At 30.8% G+C, this 24,536-nt stretch overlaps 3 protein-coding genes and 1 long non-coding RNA gene across 4 annotated transcripts; 2 read left to right on the top strand and 2 right to left on the bottom strand.

The window, feature by feature from the left end:
- Positions 1 to 272: 272 nt before the first annotated feature.
- LOC114737082 (TMV resistance protein N-like) lies at positions 273 to 3,138 on the bottom strand. Its single transcript, XM_028924978.1, has 5 exons — positions 2,421 to 3,138; positions 2,008 to 2,304; positions 1,132 to 1,893; positions 961 to 1,044; positions 273 to 872 (listed from the first exon to the last, which is right to left on the bottom strand). Exons 1-5 carry the CDS (start codon positions 2,541 to 2,543, stop codon positions 273 to 275), a joined length of 1,866 nt encoding a protein of 621 aa, XP_028780811.1. The 5' UTR covers positions 2,544 to 3,138.
- Positions 2,642 to 6,823, bottom strand: LOC114737081 (TMV resistance protein N-like). Its single transcript, XM_028924977.1, has 3 exons — positions 6,802 to 6,823; positions 5,493 to 5,637; positions 2,642 to 3,509 (listed from the first exon to the last, which is right to left on the bottom strand). The coding sequence occupies exons 1-3, from the start codon at positions 6,821 to 6,823 to the stop codon at positions 2,642 to 2,644; spliced, it is 1,035 nt and encodes a 344-aa protein (XP_028780810.1).
- Positions 6,824 to 7,277: 454 nt separating this feature from the next.
- LOC114737064 (uncharacterized) lies at positions 7,278 to 14,198 on the top strand. The gene is made up of 3 exons (XR_003739385.1): positions 7,278 to 7,289; positions 13,942 to 13,945; positions 14,100 to 14,198. It is a non-coding gene; the product is annotated as an uncharacterized LOC114737064 (long non-coding RNA).
- Positions 14,199 to 17,915: 3,717 nt separating this feature from the next.
- LOC114737080 (TMV resistance protein N-like) lies at positions 17,916 to 24,317 on the top strand. The gene is made up of 10 exons (XM_028924976.1): positions 17,916 to 17,922; positions 19,092 to 19,509; positions 20,867 to 20,903; positions 20,990 to 21,211; positions 21,303 to 21,899; positions 22,017 to 22,292; positions 22,391 to 23,122; positions 23,211 to 23,258; positions 23,346 to 23,861; positions 24,093 to 24,317. The coding sequence occupies exons 1-10, from the start codon at positions 17,916 to 17,918 to the stop codon at positions 24,315 to 24,317; spliced, it is 3,078 nt and encodes a 1,025-aa protein (XP_028780809.1).
- The last annotated feature ends 219 nt before the right edge of the window (positions 24,318 to 24,536 follow it).

Genomic DNA, 24,536 nt, shown 5'->3' with positions numbered 1-24,536 from the left:
TGAAGAAAATAACAAAATATTTAAATTTTACCGAAATGCAATGGTATTTCACTTCATTAAATGCCTTTATTCATGTTAACAAGTGCTCAGTGTTCATTTATAACAAGGAAATTAATTAAATTCTTTCTCTCTCTGAAAACTTCATCAAATGGCAAAAATTTTTGAAACAAAGACAAATATCTGGAGTGACAAATATTATATTAGAATGGAAGGAGTAGGAAGACAATGAGTCATTGTTACCTATTCTCGTCCATTTTTCTCTGGTTCTTGAATCAGCGAGTCAAACACCGCTCCCCTAAAAAGAATTCCACAAGTGCTCTCAGCGGAACCTTGACCTCATCAGAAGAAGCAAGCTGGGGTTGGGTGGCTTGGTTGAAGAAACCATTGAGATTGCACCAATCTTGTATCTCTTCTTTACATATCACACTCCACCCACATTCCTTTACTTCCCAATCGTGACCCGAATGGTCAGCAGAAAATAGAATGCGAAGGGAATTGCTATGATGAGCTCTTAGGTGCCGCCAACATGTTTCCTCATTTAATTCCAACACCATTATTATGCCCTGCTTTTCGGAAAGGGAGTAAGGAATATCACACTCCCACACTTCGAGTATATAATCATCATCATCTTCTGCAGCTTTGCTACTCCAACCAACGTTCCAATCACCATCACCGTAACCTGACATACGGAAGCACACAACAATTCCGCACCATTCACTGTCACGAAAATATGGAGGTATGTCCACTTTAATCTCATGTTTGCTACCCCACTCATCCAAATGGCAATCTTCTATATGTGGAAACCATGATGGTATTTCGCATCCTGGAAGACTTGCACAGAAATCTCTTAGCGGGGGAAGCCGTTCAGCTCCCTGCAAACATATCAAACAATATGTTATTAACATTAATTACCCATGAAGGGAGCATATGTGAGAAAAAAAACACAAAAATAAGACACACATAATGGAATAGCACAGAAGGAACTTCTTGCAGCCCATCTTCATCCCAATCATCATCGACTTCACATTCAGTTCGCCAACGACACTGAGAACAAAAATTAGTCATGTTATATAATTGCAGTTTTAAGGTGGAAAAAATACGCATTAGAGGTGTAGGAAGAGAAACGCATACCTCGTGGTCAAGTGAAGCAACCAAATTCCATAACTGTCCATCTGATGATAATGGTTCCATTGAATCACAACCGGAGGCATGTAATCGAATTAATCGTGATGGGAGCCTTGGCAATGACTTGAGCCTTTTGCAGCAATTCAATGAAAGGAAGACAAGTCGAGAAAGACCAGAGAAGCAACCAATGGGTAGATTCTCAAAATCATTAACGCTTAGATCCAATACAATGAGCGATGATAAACTGTCAAAATCAGGAATCGATCCATCATCTAAGCCACACCCGCTTAAATATAACTCTGTTAAGGACGTTACATTCAAGCCGGAAATTTGGTGAGTTATGTGAGTCTTCAACAACTTGTCAAGATTTTCAATTTTACAGCCACTCAAATTTAAATATTCAAGACCTGTCAAGGATCCAACTGTTTCAGGAAGTCTAGTTATAGAAGCAGTACCCACATCAAGATATGATAGTTTTTCCATATCTTCCCCAAACTCCGGGAGCTTTGCAACTTTTTTACACCCCCTAAGGTTTAACTTCACCAAAGAATTTGTTTCCAATTTTTTTGGTAGGATTTCAAGGTTTGAACAATGATTCAAGTCCACCTCAACAAGCTTTCCCAGTTGTCCAAGGGAGGGATGAACCTTGACAAGAGATGTGCATCCACCAAGATGTAAATGTTCTAAATTTGGAGCACCTGAGAAGTCTGGAGTTTCGGTCAAATTGAGAGACTTTTCCAATACGATAGATTTCAACTTTGTCATATGCTAGAATCAAACAAAAGATGGTAGAGTCAGTCTAACTAAGCAGTATATCAATAAAACATGAACACAAGGATATAATTTTAAGATAAACAATCATGCATGAAGTATCAATCTTACCTGTTTGTTGTTCCAAAGTTGTTTTATTTTGCTATGTGACATGTCCATTTCAACAAGTCCATTCAATTGAGTTTCAAGTGGAAGAGCTTCCAAAGGAGAATATGGCCAAACAACAACTTTTAATGCACCAGCCAAAAATTTCCATTCACTTGGGAAGATGAACGGATTGTTATATATCATACATAAGAAGAGCCTAAGGTTACTCATCTTTGAAAAAGCTTCAGGATGTACTTCTATTTTATCTTGCTCGTACCGACACCAATCTTGCATAAAAATAGCTTCTATTGCTTCAGATCCCTAATAAAAATGTCATTTGCAAGAAAAATAACATGAGAATGATAAGAAAATAAAGAACATTAAAAACATTAAATGTATGTCAACAAAATGAGATATTTAGAAAATATGGCACTCACCTTGTTATTTTTCAATACTTCCTTAATTTCCTCAAACTCCCACAACCTGCTACGCTTGCCAATATTCTTGGGAGATTCTTGATGAACAATATTCCTACCCAGCTCTTGAAGTAAATCATGCATCTCTAATGTGCCATTATCTGTTTCAACTAGTAAAGTTCTGTCAATCAAGACCCCTATTCCAATGGTTGGGTTAAGATCACACCTTTTCAATATTTTAGTTACATTTTTTTTTTGTAACCCTTGAAAAAACAAGCAATATCTAAAAATATTGCCCGTTGTTGCTCATCCAATCCATCATAACTTATTTTAAGCACTTGAGAAATATCTTTAGCAAGATAACTTTTCTTCAATTTATCTAAAGTATCTATCCACTCATTTTTTTTCCTTCCGTGAAGAAAAGAACCCAAAACTTTAAGTGCCAAAGGAAGACCAGCTGCATGTTCAACTACAGATTTAGATAGCTTCCAATAAGCCTCATCAGGAGGATGGCCTTTGTTGAATGCTTTGTTTAAAAAGAGTTGAAGAGATTCATCTTCCTCCATGGTTTTCATCTCATATATTCTTTGCTCATCTACTTCAAATGAGGTGAGCAAGTGCTTATCTCTTGTTGTAAAAATTATTCTGCTTCCTTTGCCAAACCAATCTGGACTTTCGGCCAAATTAGTTAATTGATCCTCATTATCTACATCATCAATGACTAGAAGAACCTTTTTATCGCAGAGACAATTTCTTATCATCTTCAATCCTTCGTAATCATTAGGAATAGTCATGACTTTAAGAAGCTTCTGTTGCAAAGAGACCTTGCCTTCTTTCTCGAATGTTTCTCTAACATTAGCAAGGAAGCAACACACTTCACAATCGTGGGATAGTTTTTCAAAAACAACTCTAGCAAGAGTTGTTTTACCCACCCCGCCCATACCCCATATCCCTACAAAACGTCTGTCATCCAACCCAACCTCCAAGAGAGACATTATATCACGTGCTCTTGACTCAATCCCAACTAGATTGTCAACATAAGATGGTAATTTAGGAATTATGTAAGCCCGTACATCTGTGACTATTTCTTCTATAAGATCTGCTTCACGCCTATCAAAAAAAAATATATACAAAATTGTTTAACATGACTTGTATAGTCATAATAAATTAATTAAAATAATAATGAAAAATGCGACTTTTCACGAATATTGTTTACTAAAGCTACAATACTTTTTTTTTTTTATATAACAGGGAATAGTTGAGCAAATAAGAATTGATCATTCTGCTCATTAAAATTAGAAATGTGATCACTTGACCCAAAAGACAATCGAATTATTCATAATTTTGTTGGGTCTGTATTCATCAACTTATTAATTATCAATGTGCATTGTCATTTGGTTAATCCATTCATCATTTAAAAATTTGATTTTTCTCTTAACAGATCAAAATGAATACCTTCCAATTTTCTATTTTACAATGGAAATAGTGCTCCTCACAAATTTAAATGATATTGTTCACAAGTATAAAGGGACTTCTAATATAAAGTCAAAACATAATCTTCATAAAGAAAACAAATGAAAAAGAAAACTTATCATTAGGAGACTTCATATATTACCGAGAAGATAATTAAATAGTGGGCTGCAGGTGATTTCATTATAGAGAATATATTTCTCATAAAAATAACTGAAAGTTAGGGGAAATGCTTATAGAAATTTCAAATAAACAATAGAAAAAACTGCACTGAGAAGGATGACTGATAATTATTGTTGGGTTTGATTAAATTTATAATTTTGAAGGACTGAAATGTTAGCAGCGTGCTATTAGAGAGTTGGGTGCCTAATTTTGCTGTAAATATTGCAGGTGTTTGGGAAGAAAAGAAAGAAAAAGAAATTGTATATTAGGTATGGAATAACATGATTAGAGGCGTTCAATTTGTAATGTCTCCGGATGCTCAACTCGTCCCGTACCATCTTAGAACCTTTTTTAAAAAAAAGTATTTATTAATAATAATTATTAGATTATTCAAATCATTTATTAATAATTATTATTAGATTATTCAAATCACATATAATGTAAATGCATGTAAACCAATATTATTTATAATTGATTAATTAAAATTAACAGAATCAGTAATCCATACTTCAATAATGAACCAATTATATAACGTTTGTTGAAGTATAACATAATAAATATATTGGCAAAAGGCTTAAAGTATATATTTACTTCTTTAAGTTTCAGTTTAGCATTACAAGTTTAAAATGTGTATTTTTGGTCCATTAAATTTACTACTGTTAACCTTGCTAACATAAAATGTTAACTCAACAGCTTCAAAATGATGATTCAGCATTTAAATATTGACATATTAATTTTTAATTTAAAATATGTAAATTAAAAAGTATTTAAAATAAAACCTAATTAAAGATGCCATCAAACATAATTATTTCCTATGATCAAATTTTCTAACATAGTTCTATAAGATTTACTTTTAAATTTTCATAAAATTATTAATCTAAAAATATCTTAAATTACGACTTATTAATTTTTATGCAGCTTTTTAAATTATGATATTAGATTGAGTATAAAAGTTACTAATAACACTAGTCCTTAAAATAATTATAACTTTTCAAATGATTTAAATTTTAAGATTAATTAGATAATTTTTTCACGATAAAAAGTAAGGAAAATTTTTTATAATAATTAAATTGCAAAATTATTAATAAAGTTTTATTTTAAATATTTTTTTAGATATTTTAAATTAAAAATTAATATGTCAGCATTTCAAAACCATTTTATTATTTTAAAATGATTGAGTTAATATTTTTTATTAGCGTTAAGTTCAAAGGACTACAATTTTTTTCTGCCAACCAAATGATTAAGGAGAGTAAAGTGAAACTTGATGTAAATTTAAGAAATTAAATACGTTAGATATGCTTTATTATTAACGGGAGATTATCATCTGGGCCTATAATGGATGCTACTTTCATGTTACCATCATCTCTGCTTCAAACGATTATACACCATTTAAACCAAAACGAATCTGTGCCACAAATAAATATGGAAAATATGATTAAATGATTGTAAAAGAAAACTTACCCGAAAGTTTTGATGCCTCTTCTATTGAAAGCATCATCTAAGTTAGGAGTTGAATTACAAGGATTAGAACTGGAAGAAGATTCTCCTCTGGCACAACGTGCCATTGCAAGGGTTCCGTCTTTTCGTTTGACCAAAGGGTAATAATCTGCAACAATATATAATCATATTAAGAAAACAAGAAAATGAATCAAAGGTATGAAATTAAAACGAGTGGGTAAAATAAAGAGAAGCTTTTGTGCAGATCTTTAAAACTCATTATACAGAGATCTATACTGCTACGAAAGCTGTTGAAGCAATCTTGCTTTCTTCTCCACAGTCACTGCTGTGATCCACAGACGCCGAACTGCAATAAAAGTAGAGATGTGGAAGACGAAAGAACCAACCTTTTTCCCTTCTCTTTACCTAACTAGCTACTGCCGTCTACTGAAAGGCAAAGACTTGCTTTAGTGAGGCGTCATGACTTTTCCTTCTTATTTATTTACAAAACTCTACAAATATGTGCGCTTCAAACATTTTACCAAAAAAAATAAAAACTAACAAACAGTTAAATCTGGCATATAGGATGCTTTCAAATTTTTATTTCACAAATCTGGTAAAAAAAAAAATTATTTCACAAATCATCACATTATCTGACCGACAAAGCAAAAAGGGATTGCCCCGCGTGAGAGTAATTAATTAGTAGGAAGGAATCTCCTTCCCGTAACTTTGGGTCGTGGGTCCCTCGCCAGTCCCTCTCTTGCTTTTGTTTCTTTCTTTGATCCTTTTTTTTCTTAATCACTTCTTCCCCAAACACATGATGTTTAGATGAGGTTTCATGATTTTTCCTTCTCATTTACGAACAATGTCTTTTTCCAAATTTACAAGCCTATCCAGATATGTGTGCTTCAAATATTTTACCAAAAAAAAATACAAAATAAAAAACATTTAAAGCTGGTATATACTTTCAAATTTTTATTTCACAAATCAAGAAAAAAACAGAGATTTTTAACATGAACAAATTTACTTGGACTTTGTGCAGAGTTTGGCTTTTGGTAATGGTTAATGTTTAAGAGAAAAGGGAATTTCAATTTCGCAGGAGTCTTATTTATAAAACATGAAGAAAAAACTGTTTTTGTCTTCCCTATAGGTATTTTATTCAATTTTTAATATGAACTTACTATTTTATTTATTATTTATTATTATATAAATTATTATTTTTTATAAAAAATATATTAAATAGGGATAAAGCTATAAAGTTGTTAAATTCTAAGACAAAGTTAATAAGGTTTAAAACTTTGGGAAAATACATTGCTTGGTCCTCATAGTTTACCTTCATTTTGCTTTTGGTCCATGAAGTTTCAAACCGGAGCTTTTGGTCCCTCAAGTTTGCTCTGTTTAAAACCGTTAATCCCTCTAATTTAAAAATGACTTGGTGTTTGTGTTAATGGTGTTAATTATGCTGACGTGTCTTTTGACACCATTTAATTCGCTGACATGGCATGTTGACTAGGCAACAAAGCTTAGTGATTAGTTTGCCAACCTGGATTTGTGATTTTAAAAAAACAAGAAAAAAACAAAAACACTTGAAACAAAATGCATGTGCATGATTGACTGGGAAAAAAACAAAGACAGTTAAAGGCTGAAGGAAAAAAAGAAGAAAGCGCTAGGTCAAGTTGGACCCACAGCCAGAGAAGCCTTACGTGGCCGTCACCGGTGCGGTTGACTCCGGTGACCATGGGCGAAGGTTATTGAAGGTCACAGGAATGTTGTCATCTGCGTTTCATGTTGTTGAAAGGTAAGGATTCTTCTTGTTAGTCTGTTCAAAAAGAGCACAAGCAATGGCATGTTGTGGTGTGCTCTTTGAATGCTCTGTTTTTATTATTATTGGTTCCATAATCAATAGAGCTTCGATGCTATGTTTTTTTGTGGTTTGCTCTTTGATGATTAGTTTTTCTTATTAGTTTTATATTGTAGATGGCATATAGAAAGTAAAGAGATGACTGACTTTTGAGGTTCTTCCATATCTTGGACAATGATAAAATGTGCTCTGTTTTAGTAAATGACAATAGTAAAATTCATGATTCGATTCTTTGATTATAGTATATGCTTTGTCTTTTTTTAAAAAAAAATAATCATGGGTTTGCTTTGCCTTTCTTTTCACCATTTATCTTATGTTGAATCATACAAACTACTCATGGAGTCTCCTCCCTGCTATTATGCTTGCAAGTGTTCCCATATTTCTCTTCATGCTCTCACAATTCCCTCTTCCTCGTCATTCTGTTTTTGCGACAGATGGGAGTACTCGAATACATACTCGAGCACAGAAGTTCTACGTGATTTTTCCAATGTGTATTTTCTTTTTCGGGAATGGTATCTAAATACTAATATAGTAATGTGTGCAATTTTACTGGCCTTCTTGAATATATATTCAAAAACTGGTCTTCTCAAATACATATTCAAGAACTGAACTTTTTGTTATTGTTTCATATTCAAGAACAAACCTTCTCGATGGCTAACCGGCTCTCTATAATATATTCAAGAATATATTCAAAAATTAGAGCAAATTAAACGGTGGTAGTTAATTTTCAGGTCCAAGTCACCCACCCCTATAATCACAAATTTATTTTCAAAAAAAGGATTTCCAGGTCATAAGTCCATATAGCATGCCACGTCAACAAATTAAACAGTGTTAAAAGACAAGTCAGTATAATTAACACTGTTAACACAAATGCCAAATCCTTTTTAAACTAGAGGGACTAACAGTTTTAAACAGAGCAAACTTGAGGGATCAAAAGCTCTAGTTTGAAACTTCAGGAATCAAAAGCAAAATAGAAGTAAACTATGAGGACCAATCATTGTATTAACCCTCTATAAAATATATTAAAAGTAACTTATAAATAAGATATAAAAAATATCATAAAGTTGTTTCTTTTGCATGTGTGGAATTCACTTTATTTCTAAATATTTTGAGTTTGATTATAGTATATTATATTATATTATTACTTAGTTACACCTAAATACTTGTTTTTGAAGTTATAAATTTACTTATATTTCTTATAAATAATCAAATTTTGGTTGTAAATAACCAAATTTTTGTTGTAAACTGTCAAATTTTACTTGTTCATCCACGTCTAAATACTTATAGTTGAGATTTTCAATTCACTTATATTTCTTACAAATAGCTAAATTTGGGCTATAAATCGCTCAATTTTTGTTGTAAATTGTAAAATTTTATTTGTTTATTCACACCCACATGCTTACATTTGAGGTTGTGATTTGTGAATTCACCTATATTTCTTGTAAATGGTTGAATTTGAGTTGTAAATTACCGAATTTTACTTGCTCATTCACACCTAAACGTTTGCATTTAAAGTTATGAATACACTTATGTTTCTTGTAAATTATTGAATTTTACTTGCTCATTCACACTTAAATCGCTGATTTTTTTTTTATGTGAATTGTCAAATTTCACTTATTTATTCATATTTAGGTACTTGTATTATATATATACTACCTCCGGTCCTTATTATAAGACCCCGTTTGACTTTTTATTTGGTCCTAATTATAAGACCCCAATCCATTTTGTCTCTTATATTTATACATTTTTTCCAAGATAATCCTTCTAATAATTATAGTTCTAGCCAATATACTTAATTAGCAAGGATATTTTAGGAATGACAACATTTATTTATTACAAATAACCAACTTAACTTACTTCCTTAATCTCCTCAAATAAGTCAACTGGGTCTTAGGACCGGAAGTAGTATATATATTTCTTTACATTATATAATTAAATGATTTGATTGGTTTGATAGTCACTTTTTTATCTGCCAAGAGATTTGGGATTCAAACCCTTTTTTATCACTTTATTTTTAAAAAAAAATCTTTTAGAAACCAAAACTCCCCTAACAGTTAATCATTTTTTTTAAAAAAATAAAAGTAGGGGTATTATTATACTTTCATCCTTAATTTTTAATTTTATTTTTGTTTAAAAGGATAGACTAAAATTTTGAAATCTTTTGGAGTTGATTAACATTAATTAGTTTACTGAAATTCTCCCCTAAGAAAATGATTAGGAGTAATGCAGAGGAAATCCACACAGGAGGGCCATTCCTAAATTTGACAATCACTTTAAAAGGAAAGTTGAATAATAATCTGCAATACTTTTTTTTATTCAACACTGTTTCGAACCCAAGAAAAAAAGGCAAAGTCTTAGTAAAAGAAGACAGAAGGAGAACTTTCACCAAAAAAAAAAGAAGACGACGAAAGGGGAACCACTCTGAACCGCTTTTTCCATGTTCACACAGTAATATTTACAAAAAGTACGCATATCGAGACCAACTAATGCACAGCTGGATGACTGAGTTGATTTTTTCAGAGTAAAAATATAATTTTACTTTTAATCTTATTTTTTAAATGTAATTTTATCTCTAATATTTTTAATAGTATAATTTTATTCATGATTTGTTTAGCGCATTTTACCCTTACACTCAGCAAAACATTACGAGTAAAATTGCATAAAAAATATTATAGATAAAATTACACTACTAAAAAGATTTTAAATAAAATTATATAAGAAAATAAGACTATGAGTAAAATTACAGTTTTATCCCTTTTCATGTGAAAAATAAAGGTATAAGGACACAAATTTACTCATGATCTTATTTTTAAGTACACCTAATACCTTAATTTTATTCTTGAGGGATAAAATGGCACATAAAGATTAAGAGTAAAATTTCATCCTGAAAAATATGGGTAAAATTGTAAAATTATGATTAAAATTACACCACTAAGAAAAGATATTGAACATACCTAAAAATTAAGATTGTGATAAATTTACAGCGTAACCCAAAATAAAGTGTTCGTGAAGACACATTGGCCTTGGGATTTCAAGCCTACCTTGCAGAATTAGTTTCAGTGCCTGGGAGACGAGCATCGAGAACTCATCGTTGTTGTGCCTTGTATGGACTTAATTTAGATGGTTGGGATTTAATTTTATTTATTATTTTTATTTTTTTAAAAATTATTTTAACATACAGAGAATCTAAAATAAAAATAATATTTTATTTGTTAGTGTTTAAAACTATGATTTGTCTATTTAAATATTATAGCTAAAAATTTTATTTTTAGACCATTAAAATTGTATTTTAATGATAAGATTTCACCCACGATGAATGTCATAAGGCTCATCATTGCGATGAGCACCAAATCAAGTTTTGAGTAGTATAATACACTATGGTGGTATATATTAGTCCTTAATATAAAATTAGATAGCTAATTTAAAATTTTAAGAAAAATAATTAAGCCTAATATTTATAGCAAATAGATTTTACTAAGCTATCATCTTTAACCATATCTATTGGAAGTTAAAACTATCCCTTACTAGAAATTTCTTACAATCATATGATCACAGAAATTTCTTACAATCAATAAAAATATTATACAAAAAGAATATCAAAATGAGAGAACAGCTCAACCTTATTATCCTTGCTCCTTTTCTATTTACATCTAAAGGTATTATATTTATTATTGTTAAGAAAATATAATAGATATAAAATGGGATATACTATTATTTACTAATTATCTTACTATAACCTTTACTACGTAATATTTACTAACTCTTAATATGACAAGATTTGCCAATATTGATTGCATAATATATGAATTTTGGATGTTTGCAATTGTGTTCCTACTGATTTGTTGTTCCTAGTTTTGCTGTTCCAACTGCGTATGTTTTTTGGTTAAAGCTTATAACTTTAATATAATGAACTGTTTATAAAAACAGCTTTCCCATATATATATTTGAAAAAAAAATTATACATAAATATTTTACGGTTATAAGATAAAAGCGACAAATATAAAGAAATTGACGGTAAAAAAGGGTCAAGTATAGGCCCAAAGTTAGAAGAGAAAATCCTAATGCTCACTTCTTAAATTTCAAAATTCTGAATCAGCCTCATTTACTAAGTTTTAATAGCACTGGTTATATTTGAACAATAAATGATAATATATTTTTATAATAAATTTTTAATTGGGATTTTAAGATTCATGAGATATTTTTTTAATTTTTCCAAGTTTAAACGACTCCACTATACTTGACGGGTTAATTTTTAACTATTAAATAAAACCAAAAATATATAATAAAAAAATATGTCGTTTTACTTATTCCATATATAGAAAGCGCTTACCGTCTCTCTCTTTTTTTTTTAACCCAAGGCTCGTACCATGAGCAGATTTGAATGAAAAACATTATCAATTAGTGAGTTTGGTTGATGTGACATATCTGTTAAAAGATTAAGAATGAGAAAAATAGATTTCAAATAAAATTGACTTATGATTATGATTTTAAGAATAAAATTGGTTGTAATTGATTTATAAGATTGATTTTGGGTAATAGAAAAGCTAAAATTATAATTTTCTTAAGAAATGTCCAAATGCCCCTGATACATGCTAAAATCAATTATGAATTCAAAATCATGATTATCACACGAACTCCCAAACACTTCTTACACATGTCAAAATCAATTATAAAGACAAAACCATGGTTATATCTCAACCACCAAATACATGCAAAAATTAATTATAAACTAAAAATTATGGTTACCTTATAAGTTATTATTACATCCTTTTCAATTATACCTTCCTACAAATTTATTCAAACACCCCATTTTAAAATCAATTATGCTTATGGAAAAAATAGTTGATGGTCCTATAATTGATTTTAATCAAAATATGAGTATTTGTCTGATGATCTCCTGATCGATGTTAATCAAACTACTAAAAGGACCTTTTTATACAAAATAATTTTCTTGATATAGTCTTTCCTTCATATCATGCAGAACATGCATAACTATGAAGGAGAATCACATCCTCAATATACAATATTCTGATTTGAGGTGTGTTCAGGAGAGGAGCGTAAAGCAATACTCGTTTTTGATGTTATAGGATTTGAACTCTATTGGCGATTTCACTTTTGTGAAATTATTGAAATTCAATTTTGTCTCTTCTCACCAACAAAAGCTCAAGTCAGTAGAAATTCCCAAGTAAAGTACATGTTCATAAAAATAATAACTGTTGGAATATTAATTGGTTGATTAGTGAAGAGAGTTAGATTAGATGTTTCTCAATCCCTCAATGTAAGACTTTAGTATCTATATAAAAGGCGGCACAGTTCATATGCAGTTGTGCAAGAAGGTCGTCTCCTCAGCAAGAGGCTAATAAAAATGGCTATCACCTGAAGCATTAACATAGAGTTTAGCGTAGATTAACCTTTGGAAGAGTTTATATTGTAATCATTAGTGTTGATGAGTTGATTAATTAATACTCATATGGTCCTTAATATAAGACTTGTTTAACTAATTTGATTAAATTAAAAAAGATAAATAAGTTATTTAATTATAAAAAATATGACATATTTTTACTAAAACACCATAATCATCTTCTTTATCAATAGGACTAATTTAGGCAAAATAAATAAATATTAGAAATAATTTTTATACTTAGGAGCAAAATTAACTCAATAATCAAATCTTATATTAAGGATAGGAGGAATACAAAGTAATCTTCATTTTCATAACAACATCCTTCTTGTTAATGTAATTAATAAGTTGATTCAATGTTTCCCATCCAAATTACATACTTGGAGAATATTATGCAGTGTTAATTAATATCGATCAAGCTGATATTCTGTACAAACGTGTGTAAATAGGATAGCGTCATTGTTTCTGGGGAGAATGACAGGAAAAAAAAAAAGAGCTGAAAATTGCAAACCCCAAATCAGGTTTGACAACACAACTTTATTTGACATTAACAAGTCTGAATTTACAAATAACAACAAATTTTTGTTGACATTTCTTATTTAGCATTTACAAAATTCCAACTTCTTTTTTTACTGTTGTCCCTTGTTTCTTCCAATGCATCCTCTTTCAACTAATTAATTTTTTTTAATCAAAGGACAATTTCATTATAAGATTAAACGAATTATATCAGAAAAAAGGGGTAAAGGTATAATTTTATCCTGATCTTATTTTTTGTTGCAATTTCACCGATGGTTTTATCCTGATTTTCTAATGCAATTTTACCTTATTTTTGGAAAAAAATAATGGGTAAAATTACATCATTAAAAAGATAAAAATAAAATTACATCTAAAAAATAATATTAAAGATCTTTACTTCAAAAAAACAAAGCCAGGGGTTATTGGAGTATGTGGGGTCTAACCCAAAACAACTCAGCAATGGACTAGGCTCACGGTAAGATATTTTTTGTATTCTAAATATAAGACTCATTTTATAATGTAAATTAGATTATAGGTTTTATATTTAAAAATGGAACAGTATAATTATTGTTGAGTAAATATTAATAAGGATGAAAAAATTTCATAAAGATGGGAAATAAGACGAAGGTAAACTCATCAATTAGTCAGTTATAAAAAACTCATCAATTAAGTTCTACATTAAAAATAAGAATAAGAAAAGTATTATTACATTTGAGTAAACTTTAAGCCATTTATTAGCTTTTCTTTGAGTTGTTGAACCATACAAAGGTTATCTACATAAGCTGTGAAATACAAATTAAATAAGAGAAGGTGATCCAATTATTAGACCAGTAAACGCACCAATCAAACTTAGGGGTGTTTGGCTAACCCTAGAAGTACTTTTCCGCAAATCGAAGCAAATTCCTTCACATATTTACTTTGTATACCGTAAAAGTACTTCTGAAACTATAATTTTGTTCTTATCCAAACACCCCCTTAAAATATTTAGGAATCAAATAAATTTCACACATAAGAAAAAAAAACAGCACTGCAATATTCTTTTAATTCTATTTATAAATTGAAATTAAAAAAAGCTTAAACCTCATTAGCTTTGCCTTGAAATCTAATAACTTTATACATTTATTTTCTTTAAAATATGTATATTTGTAAAGAAAAATAAAAATCTATACAATAATAAATTAAGAATAAAATAATATATTTATGTTAAAAATTTAATAAAATGACTTATGAATAAGATTAATTTTTTTACCTTATAAATAGGAGTTTTATTAAATTAAAATCCCTTTTTCTCTTCAACAAATGACCATTAGCAAAAGCCGAACTCTGTAAAAAGTCCAGGTAAATTTTTTACTAAAAGAAGAGCTTTTTTTTTTTGACCAGGAAAGAGCTTTTTTAATAAATAAATAAAAATGAAAAAAAAAAACAAAAGGAAAAGAAAAAAGGGTTTTACCATTTTCCCCAACATCTCTTATTTGTTGTCGTTCCGTGTCTTCAGATCACTAATAGCAGCGAGCGTCGAGTGCGCATTAATAAGGAATGTTGGATGAGCTTTAATTCTTTAATTCTTTTATTTTCACATACTATGAGAAATATTATGAAACTACATTTTCTCCATGTGTGCAATTCTCTTTTACATCTAAATCTTTTGAGTTTGATTATATTACTACTTTCTTGGCTGAGATGATTGGTTGGTGTGTTCAGAGAAGCTAAATTGATATATTAATTATAAAATTCAAATAACTAATTTGTAAATAATAAAAAATTAGTTAAAGTATTAATTATATTAGAAATATATTTTTATTTTTAAATATGTTCCTGTAAAATGAAAATAAATGTATGAGAAAATAAGAGAGCGTATGATAAAATAAATAAATAATTAAGGATAAAATTAGAAAAAATTTATTAGATTTTAGAACAAACTTAATTTAAAGTTTGTAAAATGAACCATATATATATAATAGTGGCAAACGCTGCGCCTCTTCTTCTCATTTTTGACTTCCCAACAAAAAAAAAATATACAGACATCGAAGATGAATATACTCTAAAAGCTTTTTTTGGACTTACTGGTAAAAGCAATAAAAAGGAGCTTTTTCCTAATACTTTGCTTGGATGGGAAGAAAAATTAAGAGGAAAGAAAATGGGAGGAGAGAAAGTAGAGAGAAGGAAAATTGAAGGGAAGTTGTGATTATCCCTCTTGCTTGGAGGGATGAGAGAAAATATAGAGGAAAGAAAATTAGCATATATCTAAATGATGTCCCTATCAAAATATATCATATTTTTAATTAAATTAAATTAAATATTATAATAGAAAAATTATACTAACATTACCATCATCAAATAATTTTAAATCAAGTTATTTGGTTTGTATATATTTTCAGATTATTATATTTTAAAACCAAATTATTTAATAAAAATTTTATTTTAAGATAAAAAAAGTGAATAACTTTTTGAATATAATAAAAGAAAATAAATATGGAGAAGAAGAGAGATGAGAGGCAGTCATGGAAGTCTTGTTTTTCTTTCCAAATATCTCCATATATGGAGAGAAAATAAGACATAGGGCCTCTTTTATTTTTTCCTCCACTTTTCTTTCCTCTCACATTTTCTCTCCTATTCAAGCAAGAGAAAATTTGTTTCTTCTCATGTTTTCTTCTCTAGTTTTCTCTCCTTCCAAATTTTCTCTCAATCCAAATAAGGGATAAAAGCTCATTTGCACAAATAAATCAGATTGTAAAAATGTGATTCTAAACACATTTCAAATCAAAAAAGCTCCTTTTACCGACAGAGAAGTTAGTTTGTGATTCCAAATGTAATCCTCAACACACCCTAAATCTTTTGAGTTTGATTATATCACTACTTTCTTGGTTGAGATGATTGTTTGGTGTGTTTAGAGAAGCTAATTTGATATATTAATTATAAAATTCAAATAACTAATTTGTAAATAATAACAAATTAGTTAAAGTAATAATTAGATTAGAAATATTTTTTTTTTAAAATATGTCCTTGTAAAATGAAAATAAATGTATGAGAAAATAAGAGAGAGTATGATAAAATAATAAATAATTAAGGACAAAATTAAAAAAACTTTATTTGATTACAGAACAAACTTAATTTAACGCTTGTAAAATGAATCATATTTATTTCAAATGCAACACTTTATATTTTTCAACACTGTTTTAGAATCCAACAAAGAAAGGCAAAAGTGTCGGCAAAAGAAGAAGGAAGGAGCGAAGGGGGAACCAATTTAAAATTTTGAATAGCTTTTTCCCGTATTCTTTTCTGAAAAAATCACAAAAAAGATTCTAAAATTTAAAAAATGTAGATAAAGACTCGTGATAATTTTACTATGAGTTTTGACAACTTCATGACATATTATTATTATCAAAGGCATAGTAAAATTATCATGGGTCCCTATCTATATTTTCCAAATGTCAGGGTCTTTAATTGTGATTTTCCCTTTTACTTTTCCATAATAATTAGAGAAGGTACATATATACAGACGCGTGAAGCTGAAATGCAACAACTAATACTCAAATTTAAAATCATAATAATTTCACTTTTTATCGTTAATAATAGTTTACGGTAAAAAAAATTATTGTGATTTTAAGTTTTAAAAATAAATATACAAAAAAATTCTTTTTGAGTATCCAAAATATAAATCCTATAAGTGTAAACTTTTAAAGACATATTTAAAATAATTTATAAATAATTTTTTGATCATGATTATAAAATACAAAATAAATATGCATGTAAAAGATACGTAAAATATAATTATGAGCCAAATGACTCTAAATTTTCACTTTTAACCCAAAAAGGAAATTACAAGGGGAGACACATTGGCCCCAACTTTTCAAGACTGGCCAAAATCTTGCCAGTTTTAGAACCGGAAAAATAGATCTAGCTTGTTGGGTTGGTTTGTTTAAGTCCAAAAAATATGAGGGTTGGGTTTAAAATTTTTCTCTTCAAATAGAAAACGAGCTTAAAAGGATTAGCCTTATAGGGCATAGAGTGTAAATGGGTTGACCTGTTTAAGCCATTTAATAATTTTTTAAAATTTTTTTGTATAATTTTAATATTATTATTTTTACATTATTAATAATATTTTAAATACTTAGTTATTATTATCATTTTAAAATTAAATTTCATATAATGGTTTGATTTATAGTTTAAAAATTTTAAAAATTGGTTAATTTTGGTTTTAATAATGATTTGATTTATATTATATGTGTCGATATTTTTAAACTACATATAATTGATAAGAGAGTATTTTTATACTTATGTAACTTGTGATTTTATAATTTGAATAAGAAATTTATTAGTTTCAACAACAATACTTCTCAAACTAAAATAAAATAATAGTTAGACTACAAAATTTAAAAATGAAATTCCTATAACAAAGAAAATTTTCATATTTTTGCTATGAAAAAAGAGTAATTGATTATAATGATGATGAAATTTTAAAAAATTAATGATAATAGTTGTCTATTGCATATTTTTACTATAAATGAAATTTTTGAAAATTGTTATCTTGTTAATTGATGTTTTAGATATTTTTGAAAGGTATTATTGTGTTTTAGTAAACTTTAAGCCATTTATTAGCTTTTCTTTAAATTGTCGAGCCATTCACAGGTTATCTACAAATGCCATGAGGTACAAACTGAATAAGAGAATGGCAGGCAGGTCTCTTTAGCCTTTTGTCTACATTCACATTGTGGGTGTGGCTTGTACAGTTTCACGCTTTATTACATTTTATCATTTGGAACTAGCAATACAATAGCATATATTAAGGGCTAGGGTCGTATTTAATGCTACCTTCAATCCTAATTATAAGATCTTATTTATAGGCTATATATAAAGTCTTATAATTAGAATTGGAGACAGTATATTTATTTCGTTATTGAATACCTTGGTTTCGTTATTTATTACTACTGTTTTGCAAATTCAAAAATGTATTAGAAACCCTCACACTAGAATAAATTCATTAAAAAGCCCCTTGCTGCAGACTATACCTTGATTTTGTTATTTACTATTTTGTTAATAGGGAGAACCCCACAAAAACAAGTTTAAAATTACTAAACTTCAAATAAAGATTTTTTAAAAAATTTGTTATTAATAGGGAGTATTATTGAAACCTATTAAAGTAACCATATCTGAAATTTAGTAATTTTAATTTTTTTTAAATTCTGCCAATTATTTATTCTCGTTTGCCTTGTGATGTGATCCTGTCATATCGCAGATTGCGGATGTTAGGCTGTTGGAGCAAATTGATTTCCTAGAGGAATATTTTGGAAGACGCATCCACTTTCGTTGAACATTATACATTCACATGGTCAGTGTGACTGTACAGTTCCACGCTTTATTATATTATATCATTTGGAACCAGGAATACAATAGTATATATTCATTTTTCTAAAAAAATAATTATCTTCAACGACAAAATCTGATTCAAAAGAACGGCAGGCATGTCTCTTTAGCCTTTTGTCTATATATTTATTCTACTTGTCTTTGTATATTAGAGTATGGTTCATTGACTTGAGATGATATCACAGCATAGAGCTCAAGAGAAAGAGAGATCCCTGCAACAGCATCTTTCACTGATATTATCGATAGATCCTATACAAGTTGTAATTTTTACCACTAGTGCTAATTTCTTTTTCCTTTTCATTTCCATCATTCCATGTACTGATATGATGATGTTGCTGTAGATTACTATTTGGACCAATGCATCAAAGAGATCGACGCATTGAAATGCCCTATTGCCCCCAAGAAGAATCTTCCCCGAGCTCCTTTACAGCTTGTAGTTCAACTTCAAAATGAAAGTTTGATGTTTTCTTGAGTTTTGCAGGAAAAGACACTCGCCTGAATTTCACAGATCACTTATATGATGCTTTCATTAGAAGTGGCATCAGATGTTTTAGGGATGATAAAGGAATAAAGAGAGGAGAAGTTATCAAACGACAACTCATTCAGGCGATCAAGGATTCTCTCTGTACTGTTGTTGTTCTCCCTGAAAATTATGCAAATTCTACATGGTGTTTGGACGAACTTCAAGAAATTCTCGAAGCTCAAAAAAAATTTGGTCGAATAGTTCTTCCTGTCTTCTATGGTGTCTACCCATCTGATGTAAGGCATCATAGAAAAAGTTTCGGAAGAGATTTAGCCAAACATGGAAAGAGATTCAAAAATAGCAAAGACAAGGTTCAGAAATGGAGGGATGCTTTGTCCCGGGTTAGCAATTTGTCAGGTTGGGACTCTAGGAGTCGGTAAGCATTTTTCTTTCCCCAGTTATACATATGAATTAGCAAACCCAAAAGTTGCATCCAACATTGACATACACGCACAGAATTCGCACGCATTTTCTTTAATTAGAGATCAACATGGATTATAATACTTGGTTAAGAAATACCCAACACCTCAGCCTATTTTCAGAGGTGTATTTAGAATCCTAAAGCATTTAGTTGTGTAATTTTGTCCCTAATATATTACAAAGGAAGCAATTTTAACCGAATTTGAGGTATCAGCAGCCCTGCCACCCCATCTGCTGAACCTCAAATTTTCCCTACTTTCTAAATTTTTTTTTTTTAACCATTGGATTATACATAAAATGAGTGAAATTTTGATAAATCAGTGGCAAAAAATGGTGCTGTTTCCAATTTTTTTTTTTATGATTTTACAAAGAATTCGACTGTGACAGTTTTAGAATGTTTTCTCTGAAAAGATCATAAAAAATTGAAATAGCATCATTTTTGGATTATGAGATATCAAAATTTCACTCATTTGACATAGAATTTAATAATAAAAAATAAAAAAAATTTAGGAAACACGAAAAAAGAAATTTGCAGTTGATACCCCAAATCCATTTTAACCTTAAGCTAACAGAACTGAGTCTGTGACCTTCGTTAATTCCTTTGCTGTTGATCATCCTCATCAGCCCAGAGGACAGAGGGAGGACGCCCAGAAATTTCTCTCAGTTTTGTGTACAAAGCTTGCAGTCCCAGGCCTTCTCTCTCAGCCGTCTTTACCATTTCTAATTTAATACCCTTCCCCATTATTGTCTGCACTCTCTCACTCTAATAATAACTTCCCTTCTTCCCTCATTTTCGCTCTTTTCACCTCCCTTTCCTTCTCCACATCACTTGTTTTTTCTGCTTTTGGCTCTAAATTATTTTCTCTATACTGGTCTTTTCATACTGGTATATCATACTTTACTTGATTTTAACGGTTCTTCTCTTTCGCACTTCCCATTACCGTTACTTCACTCCAATCTCTCGCTTCTTGCATCAGCAGGGACTATTCCCATCACTGCTTTCTTCTACTCTCAGATGAATAGTAAAGATATTAACGGAGTTAACAGTGCTGTTAGGTTGGGATGTTGATTGCTGCATTTTTAATATATTAGGAGCAAAACTGTACCACTAAGTACTTTATGGTACTACATTCACCTGTAAAAATAGTTTGAGAAGTTAACCCTGTAATATTTTTTAACATATATCAACAACTAGCAATATGCTAGTTTTAGTAAACATTATTCATCTTTTTGTTTTTCTATTTTATCGTGACTATAATCCGTATTTTATTTTTTGGTGTTTATAAGCTCATGGATTTTTTTGTTCCTATTAGGCACGAAACAGAAGTCATACGAGGCATTGTTGAAGAAGTATGGAACACTTTACGTTGTAATTTGCCATCTTGTGACGATAATTTAGTTGGAATTCTGTCAAGGATGGTTAAGACAACTCTCAGGCGGATGACATTCGTTTTGTAGGGATATGGGGTATGGGTGGTGTTGGTAAGACAACTCTTGCTGGAGTTGTTTTTGAAAGAATCTCTGGCCAATTTGAAATTTCTTGCTTCATTGCTAATGCTAGGGAGATTTCAGAAAGACAAGGCCTTCATACTTTACAAAATGACGAGCAGTTTGGAAGGATCACTGGAAATCAAAAGGTTCTCCTTGTCCTTGATGATGTAAGTCATGTGAGTCAATTAGAGAATTTGGCAAATCCAAAGTGGTTTGGGGCAGGGAGTAGAGTAATTTATAACAACTAGAAATTTACAGTTGTTGAAATCAAGCAGAGTGCATGGAATATACGAGGCTAAGCCCATGGACGAAGACGAATCTCTTGAGCTCTTTTCCAAGAAAGCATTTAAAAAAGATCATCCTGAAGTCGATTATTTTGGATTGTCAGAAACTGTAGTTAAATATGCAGGAGGTCTTCCTTTGGCACTCTATGTTTTAGGTTCCTTTCTTTGTGGAAGAAGTCGTCTTGAATGGGAAGAAACTTTAGAAAGGATGAAACAAATTCCACATGATGATATTTTTCAAACTCTAAAAATAAGTTATCATGGATTAAATGATGAAGAAAAGACAATATTTTTAGACATTGCTTGTTTCTTCAACGGATGGAAAAGAGATGAAGTAGCTCAGATTTTGAAGAATTGCGATCTTCGTCCCACAATTGGAATAAATATTTTGATTGAGAGAGCTTTGTTGATTGAAAAGAAAACATTGAATGGAGAAACCACATTAGAGGTTCATGATTTACTTCAAGAAGTAGCAAGGAGTATTGTTTTTCAAGAATCTCCTGGTCATGTTCATGGACGAAGCAGGCTGTGGAATCTAGAAGACATCCATGAAGTATTGAAAAATGACAAAGTGAGTACCTTATTCCTAAAGATTCATTTATTATTTTAATATGATTTTTTTTTTGGGTGAAATAATAGCTTTACCTTGAAAGCATTAATTCTCATGTTATTCTTCTCACAATGTTAGGGGTCGAAAGCAATACAAGCTATTGCTTTGCCTTATAACCTAGATGGAGAAATAGAAGTACATTGTGAAGCTTTCTCAAAGATGTGTAATCTCAGATTACTCATCATATCAAGTGAATTGAAACTTCCCAGTGGTCTCAAATGCTTTTCTAGTGCATTAAAGGTTATTCGATGGAGGTCATACCCCCTAGAAACTCTTCCGGTTGGAACTCAATTGGATAAACTTGCCGACATTCAAATGCCTTTCAGCAAAATAAAACTTTGGAATGGCATGCAGGTGAAACACTTCATACACTAATGTTTTCTTGCATAGTTGTGTTGATATACTGATGCATTTGTATAATAACTCATGCACATTTTTATTCATTTGATCAGCTTATGAAGAACCTGAAGTTTGTTGATCTATGCAATTCCAACGATTTGGTTGAAACCCCGGATTTCTCAGAAATTCCAAATTTAGAAAAATTAAATCTTGAAGGGTGCTCTTCTCTCCTTGCAGTTCATGATTCACTTGGAGGGTTGAAAAAGCTTGTTGAAGTGAACTTGTCTTGTTGCTCAAGTCTTGAAACCCTTCCAAAAAAATTGGAAATGAACTCCTTGATAAAGTTAGATATTAGTTGGTGCAATGAACTTTCAGTGCTCCCAGAGTTTGGGGAATGTATGAAAAACTTCACAGTGCTTGATGCAAGGAAAACTGCCATAAAGGAACTCCCAGAATCACTTGGATTTTTGACTGGTCTTAGGGATTTGAATCTGAGGGGCCCCCGAGACCTTGTTCTTCAAATGTTTGGATTTAATCCAACATCATTAACCATGTTAGACTTGAGCTACTGCTGCATCAGTGATGGATCAATTCCTGAAGATATAGGCCGTTTGTCATCATTAATCACATTACGTCTGGAAGGAAATGATTTTTCTAATTTACCCACTGGTTGCTTCTCCAATCTTTTTCAGCTACTTCATCTTTATTTGAATAACTGTGAAAGGCTTGAGTCTCTGCCAAAACTGCCACCAAGGCTAATTCATTTATATGCAACGGGCTGTGACTCAATGGAACCTTTATCATCAGATGGAATTTGGAATATAGTTTCGTCACTTGACCATGAGGTACGTTTAACTAAGATCTATGTATTCATTTATTTGTCTTTCTCTTGACTAAATCCATATAACATGATTTCTTTACTCTGGTTTTCAGTATCGCCATCGAACTAATTATGAGAAAAGAGTGCTCCAGCCCATTCAGGTATAAATGTTGGAGATCTCTTTGGCTGTATTCTTCTCATTTTCAAAATAATTACGGTCAATGAAAGTTTTATTAATGTTGTGACAGTTAGGGTATGTACCTGAGGCAGATTTTCTTGCAGTGATGCGGGAATCTAAGATACCTGCATGGTTCCCAAACATAAGTTCTATTTCTTCAGATGGAAGCGGTGCTTTGGAATATGAATTTGTCGTGGACATCCCTCCATATTTTTGTGCAAGTGAATGGTCTGGGCTTGCTGTATGCCTCAACATAAAAGGCGGGTCGACGTGTGATAAGGTTTTCATTCCCTGGAGTTGTAAAGCTCGCGAAGAGTATTATATTTGCAAAGCATGGGCAAATGAAATTTCACTTGTGTATGGCTGGAAACCTCGCCTCTGCCTAATGCTTTTGGATTTCAATGAGAAGACATGTTGGCAACATTTAAGAGAAAATGACCACTGCCTCCACATCAAACTTACCGTCAGTTATGAAAGTTCTAATAGACTACAATTGAAATGTGGATGGCGGGCGCTATGTAAAGAAGAGGTGCAAGAGCAGAGCAGCAATACCACCATTAATTTCAACAAGTTAACAGAAGCAGAGGTTGGTGCTTTTATAATCCGATTTATCTTAAATTCAAGCAATTATATTTGTATGTGCTATATATAAACCTTATCTTCTTTAGTACAGGAAATAGTAAGACTTCAATATGTTTCTTATTTTCATTTCATTTTCTTTATTTCTGTCATTGTAGGTACCTATGTTGTCTTTTTAATTGTAATTTCATACTCTTTATTTATCATTCTAACTGTGTTGTTCCTTGGGTTGGTTCAGCACAATGTTTGTCCTAAGCCGCCATCTCCAGGACAGGGTAGTTCCTGTGGGGGAAGTCGTGGAGGAAGGGATGTCAGTGTTACGACTCCACACCAGATGCGCCACGCTGATCCAGAGAGTGGTGCTGCTAAAAGGCCAAACCAGAATATTGGTCTGCGTAGAAGCCAACGGATGAAGAAAAGGCCTTGGAAGCTTCGGGAATTAGGAGAGGACGCTCCCATATAATACGACAAAAGCCGTTGGGAGGGGGTGTGCATGATTTTGGTTGTTATTCCCTCTGGCCAGATTCTCTGGATTTCCTCCCTCCTATTGCTTTTCCCCTTCTTTCGTCTTGTGCATTTTCTGCTGTACTGCTCAATGACGTACTGATATGTTTTCATTTGTGTACTGCACCAGTGATCGTTAATATATATATATATATTGGCAGTCTCACTTTGTTTCTAT

This window comes from Neltuma alba, unplaced genomic scaffold (genome assembly GCF_004799145.2).
Source record: "Neltuma alba isolate B1F8T4 unplaced genomic scaffold, ASM479914v2 tig00013403_pilon, whole genome shotgun sequence".
In the NCBI taxonomy this organism is placed as follows: Eukaryota; Viridiplantae; Streptophyta; class Magnoliopsida; order Fabales; family Fabaceae; genus Neltuma; species Neltuma alba.
This window is presented reverse-complemented; position numbering and strand designations above follow the sequence as displayed.